Raw genomic sequence first — 15,939 nt, forward strand, 5'->3', positions numbered from 1 at the left:
TCTTTGTTCTTTGAAATCAATGGAATAAAATTCAGTCAGCTGCGATAACATAGATGTTATTTGATCAGCAGATTGCAACTTGAATAATGAGGATGAATATCTACTTTCAGTATGTTTTATTTTTGTGTAAATCAACTTAACCTTATGTTTCAGATGAGCATTAAAACCATTCAAGGCACAACAAGAGACACATTGTTGAGAGGAATTATGCGATTGTTGCAACCTCAGTTTGAAAGATTTAGCACCACAGATTATGCTGTGTGGTTTCAGAACAGATTATACTTGTTGCTGCCCAGTATCACAACCAAGGAGCTATCCACTATACCTAGAAATATATCATGTGAATCATTTCGAGCCATGTGAGTATAAAGTTCACATTACACAAGTTTTTTTGATGAGTAATCTTCTTAGTTTCAGCCACAAAAAAATGAATACACTGACCATGTATGTTTGAACAAATCAGTTTGATGGTGATCCGTTATGCAAAATGTTCATTTCATGCTTTTAGGACCTTATTTATATTGAATGTTTATGTTGATCTTGACTTTTTTTAATAGTGTAATGCTGAGTGATAGCAAATAAGAGGCCAATGCGTTGCGTCCCCAAAAAGTTGGGAATGGGTGCAGCAATCAGAAAAACTGCAGGACAGGAAATTTGAATGCCCCCCTCAAAAACTTACCATATGTGGGAAGGGGTCAGGGTTGACTGCGGTCGTGGCTCTGCACGTATGCCCTGGGACACCATTTACAGCCAAGGAGAAATTGTTTTGATGTCCCGCAGTATTTTCATAGATGGGTTTTGTAAAACCCCCTCGTAAATCTCCCTCGTAAGGGAGTTCAGGGAACCTTGGAGGATGTTTGCTGAAGCATTAGAATAATTCTGACATGTTTTGAGTGTTTTGATAACTTCAAATATCATTATTAGAATGATATATCATAGAGCTCTGTTCTTCAAAAATAACTTAATAATTCTTATATTGACCAGCATTGTGTAACTGTTGAGGTGCATTAGAGTTTTAACATTTGAAAAACATTTAACTTTTAACATTTGAAAAAGTGCTTCTATGCATTCAAAACAATAGACAATTATGCTTTCGAACTCGTGTAATGATTTAAAGTGATTAAAATGTGTACAGTACTAATTGGCCTGCTACTTTGATCTAGGGAAATAAAACAGCCATCTGCTCTTGGAATTCTTTGAATGACTGGCCATCTGGTGTAGCTTAGAAAAAAACAGAGCCATACATTTTTAAATAGACTCCATTGTCGGGGTTGTAATGGTATGCTTTACCAACTGAGCCCATTATGAATACAGGGCTGAGTTTCAAAAGCTTAGAACAACATAGCTCAACAGAGTTATGTACTCAGTTTGATAGTTTTAAGAAGCTATTAAAGGATTTTCTGTCTTTTGATATTTCTGAATCAATATTTGTTTCCAGAACTGGATGATCACATGAGGTTATAATATTTTTTCAATGGACCTGGAGATTTTCTTTTTAAAAAAACTTTTTAATCAAATTTTCACAAAATATCAATAACAAAAAATATTAATCAAAGAAAGAACAAAAACCTCCCCGTGTATACAAAAAAGAATAAATAAATTAGCGCCCGTCATTAACAATGAACAAACATACACGTCCCTTCAACCCAAAACACAGAGACGACCCCCCCCCCCCGGGCTGCTGCTGCTGGCCTTTTCCTACCGTTCTGCCAGGAAATCGAGGAATGGTTGCCACCTCCTGAAGAACCCCTGTACTGATCCCCTTAGGGCAAATTTCACCCTCTCCAATTTAATAAACCCCGCCATATCGTTGATCCAGGCCTCCACGCTTGGGGGTTTCGCATCCTTCCACTGAAGAAGAATCCTCCGCCCGGCTACTAGGGATGCAAAGGCCAGAATGCTGGCCTCTTTCGCCTCCTGCACTCCCGGCTCCTCTACAACCCCAAATATTGCGAGCCCCCAGCCCGGTTTGACCCTGGATCCGACTACCCTTGACACCGCCCCCGCTATGCCCTTCCAAAATTCCTCCAGCGCTGGGCATGCCCAGAACATATAGCCCAATAGTACCCACAGAGGTTGGGCAGCGCTAGCCCCCCCCCCCCCATCCCTGCCCCGCTCCAGGAACACCCTCCTCACCCTCGGGGTCCCGTGCACCCACACAAACTACGTAATGCCCCTGTTAACCCGCCTGAAGAAGACCTTCGGGATAAGGATGGGGAGGCACTGGAATAGGAACAGAAATCTCGGGAGCACCGTCATCTTGACTGATTGCACCCTACCCGCCAGAGACAGCGGCAGCATGTCCCATCTCTTAAACTCCTCCTCCATTTGCTCCACCAGCCTTGTGAGGTTAAGCTTATGCAAGGCCCCCCAGCTCCTGGCCACCTGGACCCCCAAGTACCTGAAGCTCCTCTCCGCCCTCTTTAGCGGGAGCCTGCCAATCCCCCCCTCCTGGTCCCCCCGGGTGCACCACGAACAGCTCGCTCTTCCCGAGGTTAAGCTTGTACCCTGAAAAATCCCCAAATTCCCTGAGAATCCTCATCACATCCGGCATTCCCCCCACCGGGTCCGCCACATACAACAATAGGTTATCCGCATAAAGCGACACTCGGTGCTCCTCCCCACCCCGCACCAGCCCCCTCCAATTCCTCAACTCCCTCAGCGCCATTGCCAGGGGTTCAATTGCCAGCTAAAAAGCAGGGGGGACAAGGGGCACCCCGCCTCATCCCTCGGTATAACTGAAAATACTCCGACCTCCTCCTATTCGTGGCCATGCACGCCATCGGGCCTCATATAACAGCTTCACAGACCTGACAACCCCCTCCCCAAACCCAAACCTTTTCAGCACTTCCCACAGGTATCCCCATTCAACCCTATCAAAGGCCTTCTCCGCGTCCGGCACCACCACTATCTCCGCCTCCCCTTCTACCGCTGGCATCATTATAACATTCAAGAGCCTCCGTATGTTAGTATTCAGCTGCCTCCCTTTCACGAACCCCGTTTGATCCTCGTGGATAACCTGCGGCACACAGTCCTCTATCCTCGTGGCTAAAATCTTTGCCAACAACTTGGCGTCTACATTTAAGAGTGAGGTCGGCCTGTATGACCCACACTGCAGGGGATCCTTGTCCCACTTAAGGATCAAGGAAATCAGCGCCCGAGACATCGTCGGAGGCAGAGGCCCCCCTTCCCTTGCCTCATTGAAGGTCCTAACCAACAGGGGGCCCAACAGGTCTGCATACATCTCATAGAATTCGACCGGGAACCCATCCGGCCCGGTGCCTTCCCCGACTGCATGCTCCTTCTCCCTTTGACCAGCTCCTCCAGCTCAACCGGCGCCCCCAGTCCCTCCACCTATCCCTCCTCCACCCTCGGGAATCTCAGCCGGTCCAAAAAGCGCCCCATTTCCCCTTCCTCCGCTGGGGGTTCAGACCGATACAGTTCCTCGTAAAAGTCTCTGAAGACCCCATTAATGTCTACTCCCCTTCGCACCACATTTCCTCCCCTATCCTTAACTCAACCGATCTCCCTGGCCGCATCCCGCTTGCGGAGCTGGTGCGCCAGCATCCGGCTCGCCTTCACCCCATATTCATACACCGCTCCCTGTGCCCTCCTCCACTGAACCTCCGCCTTTCTGGTGGTCAACAAGTCGAACTCAGCCTGGAGACTACGCCGCTCCCTCAGCAATCACTCCTCCGGAGCCTCTGTGTACCTCCGGTCCACCCTCACCATCTCCCCCACCAGTCTCTCCCTCTCTCTCCTCTCCCTTTGGGCTCGAATGGAGATCAACTCTCCCCTAACCACCGCCTTCAGCACCTCCCAGACCGTCCCCACTTGGACCTCCCATTGTCATTGGCCTCCAGGTACCTCGCGATACATCCTCGAACCTGCCCGCCCACCTCCTCGTCCGCCAGCAGCCCCACCTCTAAGTGCCAAAGCGGGCGCTGGTCTCTCTCCTCCCCCAGCTCGAGGTCCACCCAGTGCGGGGCATGGTCAGAGATGGCTATCGCCGAGTACTCAGCATCCTCCACTCTCGCAATCAGCGCCCTACTCATAACGAAAAAATCAATCCGGGAGTAGGCCTTATGCACATGAGAGAGGTATGAAAATTCCCTGGCCCTCGGCCTTGCAAACCTCCATGGATCCACCCCTCCCATCTGGTCCATAAACCCCCTCAACACCTTAGCCGCCGCTGGCCTCCTACCCGTCCTGGATCTGGATCAATCTAGTGCCGGATCCAACACCGTGTTAAAATCCCCCCCCCCATTATCAGGCCCCCCCGCCTCCAAATCTGGAATCCGGCCCAACATGCGCCGCATGAAACCAGCATCGTCCCAGTTCGGGGCATATACATTGACCAGCACCACCCGCTCCCCCTACAGCCTGCCACTTACCATCACATACCTCCCGCCGCTGTCAGCCACAACATTCGACGCCTCAAACGACACCCTCTCCCCCACCAGGATCTCCACCCCCCCGATTTTTTGCATGACCTGGAGATTTTCTTGAGATTTTCTCAACTGTATGTGTTTGAGTGATAGCTTTGTTAGATGCTTAGAGATTTAATTTAATTTTTCAGGTCCATTTCAAGAGCTTGCTATTACCTTTACATGGCTCCTAAAGTCCATCTGTGGTGGATGAGTAGCTATGGAGGATATATTGGAGATATGAGGGGGCATTGAATGATGTGAACATCTAGCCCCATGTCCCCAAGAACATATTATGGGCAGCACAGTGGTTAGCACTGATGCCTCACAGCGCCAGGGACCCTGGTTCAATTCCTGTCTTGGGTGACTGTGTGGAATTTGCACGCTGACTAGGTGAATTGACAATGCAAAATTGCCCCTTAGTGTTCAAAGATGTGCACCTTAGATGGGATTATGGGAATAGGGGCAGGGAGTGGGTGCTCTTTCAGAGGATCGGTGCAGACTTGATGGGCCAAATACCCTCCTTCTGCACTGAAAGAATTATATGGTTAACCACCAGAGATCTTCTAAACAGCCTACATCTTGCACACTGCCTTGGGCCTACTGAGGTAAGTGGCAGGCTCAAACCTGGACCTCCAAGTTTCTAGGATATGGAAATATGACAAGAAAGGGTGGAGGTGCCAGATTTGTGTTGGCAAAATTTGTGTTTCCTGAACACAAAATGAAAATCTAACTCCAGAAGTCTGTTTTACATCTTGCCCAATTTTTAGTTCCGCTGAAGGATGATGAAATCAGCAATGAGGTAAAACAGACTGCTGACTCACTGTTAACCATAAAGATATATCCCATCTTTATTTCAAAGAAGATTGTTAAAATTATATTTTGAGAGATGTATTTTGAGCACCGGGATCACTAAAAGTAGCTCACACTAGTTGATCTATGCAGAAGAAATGTTGGTTGCAAAACTGGACATCACTGGCTGTGGCTACGGGAGCCTGGAAATGATCAAAATGTCTGCATGGCTGCACCCATCAAAATGTTAGGAGCCAGAAGAATGCAGAGTAGGCAGACTGTGATGGTAAATAATGTGTGACACTGGGTTGGCTCCTGACATGCATTACGGATGCCTGGTCAGATCCTAACAGAGGCTAAGATTTTGGACCAGAAGAACAACCTTATTTACATTTTTAAGACTGTGCGGAAAGATTGTTTTGCTCCAGTAGTGATTAGGCAAGAAATAGGGCATCGTTATTTTTACAAACACAACTTTATTAAAACAAAAGAAAAACAATATTTAAAATAATTTTCAAAATAAACTTCAAACCTAACAAGATCAGACTACATGTATCTCTTAACCCTAACACACGATTTCCCATTAACAGCATGTAAAATGAACATGCAGCTCTCAACTCCACTTACGCAGGCAGGCAAAAATTATAGTTACATGTACTGAACATATTCCTGCTGTTAGTGCAGCTCCTTCAGACCCCTTTCAGAAAGCCTATCTTTGTGGCAGCTTTTCATGATATCTCCAGTGGCTTTCCAAATCCTTCTGTCTCCACCTGTTCAAACAGGATTTGTTTATCTCTCTAAGCTCTGCCAGCCCCTCAAAGATGGTTCTATCCCTGCATGTCCAGACTTGAACTTTTCATCGCTATTTGGGCTTTTGATTACCCACTCCCCTTTACACAAAACAACAGGGTTATGCTATGAATGTGCAATTAACCGACAACTAACAGACAAAAGAGGCCATCAACTCTCGAATGGGATAATGGCTGGTCAGACCACAGTGTCCGGGAAGACAATAGACCTTGAGTGATCCGCCCCAGCTAAACAGGGGTATCCTGTTTTATTCCTATTAACAGGTTTAAATATGAGTGGACAATGTAACTCAGGCTAGGTGTGGGCGTATACCTCTTACTCAGTGTTAGCAATTTTACCCTCAGTCTGTTAACCCCTAAATTGCCCACGACATCTTTGATCTAAATCCTGTCATCTCTTTATCGTAACACCTGGCAATTTGGATATTGCAGTTTCTTTTAATGTCTTATTTTAAAAGAGTACAGCTGAACACATGCTCACTTGCATTAAGAAACCACCCACACCCCTTTTGACACCTTGATACCCAGTTATGTTATTACCATGGACCTTGAGACTTCCGGTGGCGGACATGGTGTGAGTGGTCAACACAGGGCAACTCCTGCTTGAAGGCATAGAAAAGAGCTCTTTTTACCTGAAAACTGTTGTAACTTCAATGAAAAAGTGTAGCTGAAGGTCAGAGGTGACATTCCCCCTGGGAGCGGTGTGCCTGCTGGTTACCAAACCCGACAGAAGGTGAAAGACCTGACCAAGGAGTTGGAAGAGACCTGTGGCGTAGCAGCTATTAGAAAGATGGCAGAGGGGGAACGGTCAGTGCAAGTTGGAAGGCCACAGATGGAACAGTTGACGGCCTTCATCAGGGAAGAGTTCAGTCATCAGAGGAAGAAGATGCAGGATAGATCAAAGGCCATCGAAAGGGCTGCGGAACTCCTTAAGGGCTCAATAGAGAGGGTGATAAAACGTCCGGAGGGACAAGGGTCGCAGATCCGGGAGATGGAGAAGGTAATGTCAGAACACAGTGATCGAGTGGTGGAACTGGAGGCGGAGGCGGGGCTCTTAGGAGACCTTTGCAAATGTCTGAGAGCAAAGATGGAGGAGCAGGAAAACAGGTCGAGAAGACAGAATTTGCGCATAGTTGGCCGGCCTGAAGGAGTGGCAGATACGAGTGCCACATAGTACTTTGAGAATGCAGGTGGCAGAGGGGGTGCTGGACAAGGCCCCAGACGTGGATAGAACACACAGGTCTCTGAGGCAGAAGCCAAGAGCTATGGGGCCGCACGGGCAGTGATCGTGAGACTCCGAGTAGTAGGGTGAAAAGCTTGTAAGGGGACAGCATTCCCCTCCCACCCCCCACACACACAGCCCTCTTGCTGCTGTGGCTGTGTTTTTCTGTTTGTTTGTCTTTGGGGGATGTGACCTGTGGATTGAGATGTGTCTTTGTTTGGGTGGAGGAGGATGATGTTCGCGCGGAGCCTTCTTCATGGAACAAAGAGATCAGATGAGGGTGTAGGAGGGGTGGGGAGGGGTCAGTAGGAGGAGCCTTTGGGTCGGAGTTGCCACACTGATGGGTTATGCTGGTGAATGGAAGGGGTGTGGTAGAGAAGGCCGCAAGGTGGGGGGGGGAGATGCAACGTGGCAGGGTTGGAGAAGAAGCGTGGTCAAGGGTGGAGAAGGGGGGACTTCCGGTTGCGGCTATGACCAGCTAAGTCGCACATTTGGCAGCTCCTGCGACAAAGGTGTTTAAGGGCCGATTGGAGGGCCCCGACGGTACTGTAAAGACGAATCCCGGTGGGGGAAGGCTCCCTGAGGAGAGTGAGACCAACTTGATGGTCGGTACTCGGAGAGGGGCGACAAAAAAAGCGGCAGCAGCACCCCAAAAAAAGCGGGGGAAGAGGACCAAAATGGCGGCCGGTGGCGCACTAGAAGATTGGAGAAAATGGGCGGAGGAGCAGCAGGCCGCTCTCCTCCGGTGTTTTACGGAGCTGAAAGTGGAACTCTTAGAGTCCATGAACGCGACGACCACAAGGCTGATGGGGGCCCAGGCGACCCAAGAGGCGTCGATAAGAGAGCTGCAGCAGGAGATGGCGGTGAGGGAGGAGGAAGCCACGGTCCTCGTGGGAAAGGTGGAGGTGCACGAGGCACTCCACCTGAAATGGCAGAGCCGCTTTGAGGAGCTGGACACGCGAATGAGGCGGAAGAACTTGAGGATCCTGGGCCTAGCAGAAGGCCTGGAGGGGCCTGATCTCCCGAAATATGTAGCGGAGATGTTGAGCTCCCTGATGGGAGAGGGGGCCGGTCCATCGCCCCTGGAGCTGGAAGAAGCATATCGGGTCATGGCTAGGCGGCCTAGGGCAAACGAGCCCCCGAGGGCGGTGCTGGTGCGGTTCCAGCGTTTCTGCGATCGGGAGAAAGTGCTGAGGTGGGCCAAGAGGGAGAAAAGCAGCAAGTGGGAGAATTCGACGGTGCGGATATATCAGGACTGGAGTGCGGAGGTGGCAAAGCGGCGGGCCCGGTTTAACCGAACGAAGGCGGTGCTGCACGCAAAAAGGATCAAGTTTGGAATGCTGCAGCCAGCGCGCTTGTGGGTCACCTACAAGGACCAGCACCATTACTTTGAGACCCCAGAGGAGGCATGGACTTTTGTTCGGGAGGAAAAGCTGGACCTGAACTAGAACTTGGGAACGCCGGCGGTCGAGGCCGCCCGAGTACCCTTGACTGATCAAGTGGCCCATGTCTTTCTTAGGCCAGGTCGGAACTTGGTTTAAGTTGATGGATCGTTTGGTTTCTTTGAAACTTGTGTTATGGGGGGTTTCTTTGTTCCTTTTTGTGTGTCTCTTCCCGTTGCCAACTTCCCTTAATTATTGGTGTTGTAGGGGGGGCTTTTTTACTGTTTTTTGATCTGTTCTTTAAGGGTTATGGTTACTGTTGGTTAAGTACGTTATTATTGGGTAGTTATTTAGTTATTTAGTTATGCAGGCATAGTTATGTATTTATGTATTTATTTGCGATTTGTTATTTATATTGTTATATTGTTAAGTTGGGGAGGCGGGACGGGGGGGGAGCAAGTGGGTTATGCGTGTTTTCTTTTTCTCTTTTTTCTTCCTCTCGTTTTAAGGGGGCTTTGTTATCGGTGTGGATGGGGACGGGGGTGGAATTGAAGATGGCGGGGTAGGGTGTGGCCGGGCGAAAGCGCAGGCTTTCCCCTGTTTCCCGCGCACGGGCTTTCCCCTGTTTCCCGCGCACGGGACGGAGGAGGGGGGAGGAGAGAAGAGTGGGGTGTGGCCAGCAATGGCGGCTTTTCCCGCGCTGAAGCGGAGTCAGGGAGGGATGGCAAGGGGGGGGGGAGGCCCCTCCCCCCCCACATCGGGAGGAGTCGGAGTGTGGCAGGGGCAGCCGGGTCAGCGAAAACCAGCTGACTCTCGGGAGTACGATGGTGGATACACTGCGGCTAGGAGGGGTCCTAGCCAGGGGGGGGGGGGGGGGGAAGGGGGGTTAGGGGGGGATACCGGGTTGCTGCTGGAAAAGCTGAGGACGGGAAGGGAAGAACGGGAGGAGAGAGGGGGGAGGGGCCATCGCCATGGGGAACGGGTTAGAAGGGGAGGGTCGACCCGGGGCGAACAGGGGACAGAACATGGCTAATAGGCAGGGGAAAGGGACGGGTCGCTCCGCGACCCGGTTGATTACTTGGAATGTGAGGGGGCTGAACGGACCGGTCAAGAGATCAAGGGTTTTTTCACACCTAAAGGGACTGCAGGCGGATGTGGCAATGTTGCAGGAGACTCACTTGAGAGTAGTAGACCAGGTGCGCCTGAGAAGGGGGTGGGTGGGACAGGTGTTCCACTCAGGCTTGGACGCAAAGAACCGGGGGGTGGCGATTTTGGTGGGAAAGAGGCTGTCGTTCGTGGCGGCGCAGGTGGTAGCAGATAAGGAGGGTAGGTACGTGATGGTGAAGGGTAGGCTGCAGGGAGAGAATGTGGTGCTGGTAAATGTATATGCCCCGAATTGGGATGACGCGGGTTTTATGAGGCGCCTGTTGGGCCTCATTCTGGGTCTGGAGGCAGGAGGCCTGATCATGGGGGGGGACTTCAACACAGTGCTCGACCCTGGGCTGGACAGATCGAGTTCCAGGACGAATAGGAGGCCGGCAGCGGCGGAGGTGCTAAGGGGGTTCATGGAGCAGATGGGGGGGGTAGACCCTTGGAGATTTGGCAGGCCAAGGGCGAGGGAGTATTCTTTTTTCTCCCACGTCCACAGGATGTACTCCAGAATAGACTTTTTTGTACTGAGCAGGGGGCTGATTTCGAGAGTGCAGGACACGGAGTACTCGGCCATTGCGATCTCGGACCATGCACCACACTGGGTAGAGGTAGAACTGGGGGAAGCACGGGACCAGCGCCCGCTGTGGCGCCTGGATGTGGGGCTGCTGGCGGACGACGAGGTGTGCGGAAGGGTCCGGAAGGGCATTGAGAGATATCTGGGCACGAACGACACGGGCGAGGTGAAGGTGGGGGTAGTCTGGGAGGCCCTGAAAGCAGTGATCAGAGGAGAGCTGATCTCCATAAGGGCACACAGAGAAAGGAAGGAGAGGCAGGAAAGGGAGAGACTGGTGGGGGAACTTATAGAAGTGGACAGGAGATATGCGGAGACACCAGAGGAGGGGCTGTTGAGGGAGCGGCGCAGTTTACAGGCCCAGTTTGACCTACTGACCACTAGGAAGGCGGAGACGCAATGGAGAAGGGCACAGGGTGCGGTCTATGAGTACGGGGAAAAGGCGAGCAGGATGCTAGCACACCAGCTGCGCAAGCGAGATGCAGCCAGAGAGATTGGGGGAGTGAGAGAGAAGGGAGGGAACGTAGTGCAGAAGGGGCAAGAGGTGAACGGGGTCTTCAGGGATTTCTACAGGGAATTGTACCGGTCTGAGCCGCCCAGGAGGAGGGGGGAATGGAGAACTTCCTCGATAGATTGAGGTTCCCAAAGGTCCAGGAGGAACGGGTGGAGGGGCTGGGGGCGCCGATAGAGCTGCAGGAACTAGTTAAAGGGATAGGCCAGATGCAGGCGGGGAAGGCGCCGGGGCCGGATGGGTTCCCGGTGGAATTTTATAAGAAGTATGTGGACTTGGTGGGTCCAGTGCTGGTCCGAGCCTTCAATGAGGCGCGAGAGGGGGGGGCTCTGCCCCCGACAATGTCACAGGCCCTGATCTCCTTGATCCTGAAGCGGGACAAAGACCCTGTACAGTGCGGGTCCTACAGGCCTATCTCCCTCTTGAATGTAGATGCCAAACTGTTGGCAAAGGTCCTGGCAACCAGAATAGAGGATTGTGTGCCAGGGGTAATCCATGAGGACCAGACGGGTTTCGTAAAGGGACGACAACTTAATACAAATGTCCGGAGGCTGTTGAATGTAATTATGATGCCAGCAGTGGAGGGGGAGGCTGAGATAGTGGTAGCATTGGATGCGGAGAAGGCATTCGATAGGGTGGAGTGGGAATACCTGTGGGAGACGCTGGAACGGTTTGGGTTTGGGGAGGGATTTATCAAGTGGGTGAAGCTGCTGTATTCGGCCCCGATGGCGAGTGTGGTTACAAACGGGAGGAGGTCGGAGTATTTTGGGCTCCATCGAGGTACCAGGCAGGGGTGCCCCCTATCCCCCTTACTGTTTGCATTAGCGATCGAACCGTTGGCGATGGCACTGAGGGGTTCAGGGGGTTGGAGAGGACTGACAAGGGGAGGGGAGGAGCATCGGGTATCACTCTATGCGGATGATTTGTTGTTGTATGTGGCGGATCCGGAAGGGGGAATGCCGGAGGTAATGGAAATACTAGCGGAGTTTGGGGACTTTTCGGGATATAAATTAAATGTGGGTAAAAGTGAGGTCTTTGTGATACACCCGGGGGATCAGGGGGAGGGAATTGGGCGGCTCCCCTTTAGGAGAGCAGTAAAGAGCTTCAGGTACTTGGGGGTGCAGGTGGCAAGGAACTGGGGGACCCTCCACAAGCTGAACTTTTCAAGGCTGGTGGAGCAGATGGAGGAGGAGTTCAAGAGGTGGGACATGGTACCGCTGTCGCTAGCAGGGAGGGTGCAGTCAGTCAAAATGACGGTCCTCCCGAGGTTCCTGTTTCTGTTCCAGTGCTTGCCCATCTTCCTCCCCAGGGCCTTCTTCAAGAAGGTAACTAGCAGCATTATGGGCTATGTGTGGGCGCATGGCACCCCTAGAGTGAGAAGGATTTTCTTGGAACGGAGTAGGGACAGTGGAGGATTAGCGCTACCCAATCTTTCCGGATACTACTGGGCGGCGAACGCATCGATGGTGCGCAAGTGGGTGATGGAGGGGGAGGGGGCAGCTTGGAAACGTATGGAGAGGGCGTCCTGCGGCAATACAAGCCTGGGGGCGCTAGTAACGGCACCATGGCCGCTCCCCCCCACAAGGTATACCACGAGTCCGGTAGTGGCAGCCACCCTTAAAATCTGGGGGCAGTGGAGGCGACACAGGGGGGAAGTGGGGGGTCTGATGGCGGCGCCACTGAAAGGGAACCACAGATTTGTCCCGGGGAACACTGGCGGGGGATTCCAGAGCTGGCACAGGGCGGGCATCAGGCAACTGAGGGACATGTTCATAGAGGGGAGGTTTGCGAGCCTGGGAGAGCTGGAGGAGAAATTTGAACTCCCCCCGGGGAACACGTTTAGATACCTGCAGGTGAAGGCATTTGCCAGACGACAGGTGGAAGGATTCCCCATGCTTCCCGATGGAGGGGCGAGTGATAGGGTGCTGTCAGGGGCCTGGGTCGGAGAGGGGAAGGTCTCGGACATCTACAGAATAATGCAGGAGGTGGAGGAGGTACCGATAGAGGAGCTGAAAGACAAGTGGGAAGCGGAGCTGGGAGAGCAGATAGAAGATGGGACATGGGCGGATGCCCTAGAGAGGGTCAATTCGTCGTCGTCGTGCGCAAGGTTGGGCCTCATCCAATTTAAGGTGCTGCACAGAGCCCATATGACGGGGACTAGGATGAGTCGGTTCTTCGGGGGGGAGGACAGGTGTGTTAGGTGTTCGGGAAGCCCTGCGAACCATGTACATATGTTCTGGATGTGTCCAGCACTGGAGGAGTTCTGGGAGGGGGTGGCGGGGACGGTATCGAGAGTGGTGGGAACCAGGGTCAAACCAGGGTGGGGGCTAGCGATTTTTGGGGTTGGGTGGAGCCAGGAGTACAGGAGGCAAGGGAGGCCGGAATATTGGCCTTTGCGTCCTTGGTAGCTCGGAGAAGGATCTTGATTCAGTGGAGGGACACAAGGCCACCAAGTGTTAACACCTGGTTAAACGACATGGCAAGCTTCATCCAATTGGAAAGAATCAAATTCGCCCTGAGAGGGTCGGTACAGGGGTTCTTCCGGCGGTGGCAGCCCTTCCTTGACTTTCTGGATCAGAGATAGGAACTGGAGGCCGAAACAGCAGCAACCCGGGGAGAAAAGGGGGGGGGGGGGGAAGGGAGGGGGGGAGGGGATAGCAACGAAGGGAGCACGTCAGCGGGGGGTCGCGGGCAATTACTGCCCGAGGCCATCGGCAGGAAGGGAAAAAACGGTTTGGTTGCTAGACTGATAGCGCGGGGGGGGGGGGGGGAGAGGGAGGGAGGGAGGGGGGGTGCGCGCGGGGGAGGGCGTGGGGAGGTTTTTCCAGGGGGGACTGGTGGTGTTATAAGTTAAAATGTAATAGGGGTAAATGTTTGTATCGAAAAATTTCAATAAAAATTATTTTAAAAAAAAAAGGGTGGAGAAGGGGGCTATCTTGGGTGGGCCCAGGTACAGAGTGAAATTAATCAGGATAGAGCTGAAAGGGGAGGATAGCGGACGGAGAAGGGAATGGAGGCACTTGCCTCCATAAAGCTTATAACATGGAATGCGCAAGGGCTCAATGGACCGGTGAAAAGATCTCGGGTATTTGCACACTGAAGGAGTTTAAAGGCTGAGGTGGTCTTCTGCAGGAGACGCACGTCCGTGTGAAAGACCAGGTCACCTGAGAAAGGATAGGTGGGTCAGGTGTTCCACTCGGGGTTTGATTTAAAGTCTTGGGGTGTGGCCATTCCGATGAGCAAACAAATGGGGTTTGTGAGCGAGAGGGAAGTGAGGGATCAGGGTGGAAGAGATGTGATGGTGTGCGGGGTGTTGGAGGGATGCCAGTGGTATTGGTGAATGTACATGCACGAGTTGGGATGATGTAGGTTTTATGATGGAGCTGCCGGCAACAACCTGGACTTGGCCATAGACCAGTTAATAATGGGAGGAAATTTTAATTGTGTCCTCGAGCCGAGTGTAGATAGATCGAGCCCAAGGTCAATGGGGAAGGTACAAATGGCAAGGGAGCCTGGAGGGTTCATGGAAAGGATGGGCATGGTGGGCCCGTGGCGTTTTAAGAACCCGGGGGGGGGGGGGGGTACTCCATTTTTTCACATGTTTATAGGGTGTATTCAAGAATCGACTTTTTGTGGGGAGCCGGGAGATTTTGGTTGGGGTGGAGGAGGCAGAGTCTGTGGGGATAGTAATCTCGGACCATGAGCCTCATTGGCTGGAGATTCGGCTTACCTCGGGGCAGGAGCAGAGACCAGGATGGAGGCTCTATTAAGGGTGTCGGCAGATAGAGGGTTTTGTAATAAAGTGCGGGCTGTGATTAAAGATTATGTAGAATTGAACCAAAATGGGGGAGCGTCGGCGGCCACATTTTGGGAAGCACTAAAGGTGGTGGTCCGAGGGGCAATTATCTTGTTCAAGGCACATATGGATAGGGAAAGTAAGGAGGAGTATGTGCAGTTAATGAACGTGATAGTTGAGGGAAATAGGGAGTACTCGAGGGCGCCCACAAGGAGGAGGGATTGGCAAGTAGGAAAAGGTTGCAGGGGCAATTTGATAGGTTGACGACAGGAAGGGCAGTAGGTCAGTTGCACAGGGCAAGGGGGGGGAGGGGGGGGGGAGGGGGTGCAGTATGAATATGGGGAGAAGGCGAGTTGAATGTTAGCACATCAGCTATAGAGGCAGGCTGCGTCCCGGGAAATATTGAAGATATGGACTGAGACATGGAAGGTGGTGTCAGAGCCGGAGAAGATAAATGAGGCGTTTAGGGATTACTATAAAGAGTTGTACAGGGTGGGCCTGGGGGGTGAAGAGGGGGGCATGGGCAGTTTTTAGACACACTGGAGTTTCCACAGTTGGAAGAAGAGAAGAGGCAGGAGCTAGAGGAGCCTTTGGGGCTGAGGGAGGTATTGGACAGTATAAAGGGTATGAAGTCGGGGAAGGCCCTGGGGCCCAATGGCTACCTGCCGGAATTTTATACAGATAATGTACTGGACCTGGCACCGCATCTCTTGGGAGGGTTTAATGAGGCGTTGGAGAAGGGGGTGCTGCCAGAGATGATGACACAGGCAACGATCACATTGATACCAAAGAAGGGGAAATGTGGGTCCTATAGACTCGTATCGCATTTAAATACGGATGTGGAGGTGCTGACTAAGTTGGTAGCGGGAAGGATGGAAGGTTGTCTCCTGGGGGTGGTTGTGGAGAACCAGACAGGCTTCATAAAGGGAAGGTGGCTTTCTAGTAATATAAGGAGGCTGCTAAATGTGATCATGACTCCATCGAGAGGCCATGTACCGGAGGTAGTGGTGTCTATGGATGCGGAGAAGCATTTGACCGTGTGGAGTGTTTGAAGTCCTGGGAAGGTTCAGATTTGGGCCAAAGCTTGTGGCATGGGTGTGCCTGTTATATGTGGCACCAGTGATGAATGTACGGACCAGCCTTACAGGCTCACAAAACGTTGAACTGTACAGGGGAATAAGACAGGGGTGACTGGTGTTGCTGCAGTTGTTTGCGCTGGCCATGGAGCCTCTGGCAATGGCTCTGAGTGGGTCAACAGAGTGACAAGGTGAAGTAGG

The 15,939-nt window shown here is 52.0% G+C and overlaps 1 protein-coding gene and 1 long non-coding RNA gene across 2 annotated transcripts in view; one reads left to right on the top strand and one right to left on the bottom strand.

Moving 5' to 3' along the window:
• LOC119978725 overlaps nucleotides 1-15,939 on the bottom strand; it is a 131,909-nt gene that overhangs the window by 103,624 nt on the left and 12,346 nt on the right. The window lies entirely within an intron of this gene.
• The window catches only part of LOC119978724, a 139,992-nt gene that overhangs the window by 8,831 nt on the left and 115,222 nt on the right, over nucleotides 1-15,939 (top strand). Inside the window, exon 5 of the mRNA XM_038820558.1 lies at nucleotides 154-359. Coding sequence (XP_038676486.1) covers nucleotides 154-359 — 206 coding nt within the window. The remainder of the gene's footprint in view (nucleotides 1-153; nucleotides 360-15,939) is intronic.

This window comes from Scyliorhinus canicula, chromosome 15 (assembly GCF_902713615.1).
Source record: "Scyliorhinus canicula chromosome 15, sScyCan1.1, whole genome shotgun sequence".
Taxonomy (NCBI): Eukaryota; Metazoa; Chordata; class Chondrichthyes; order Carcharhiniformes; family Scyliorhinidae; genus Scyliorhinus; species Scyliorhinus canicula.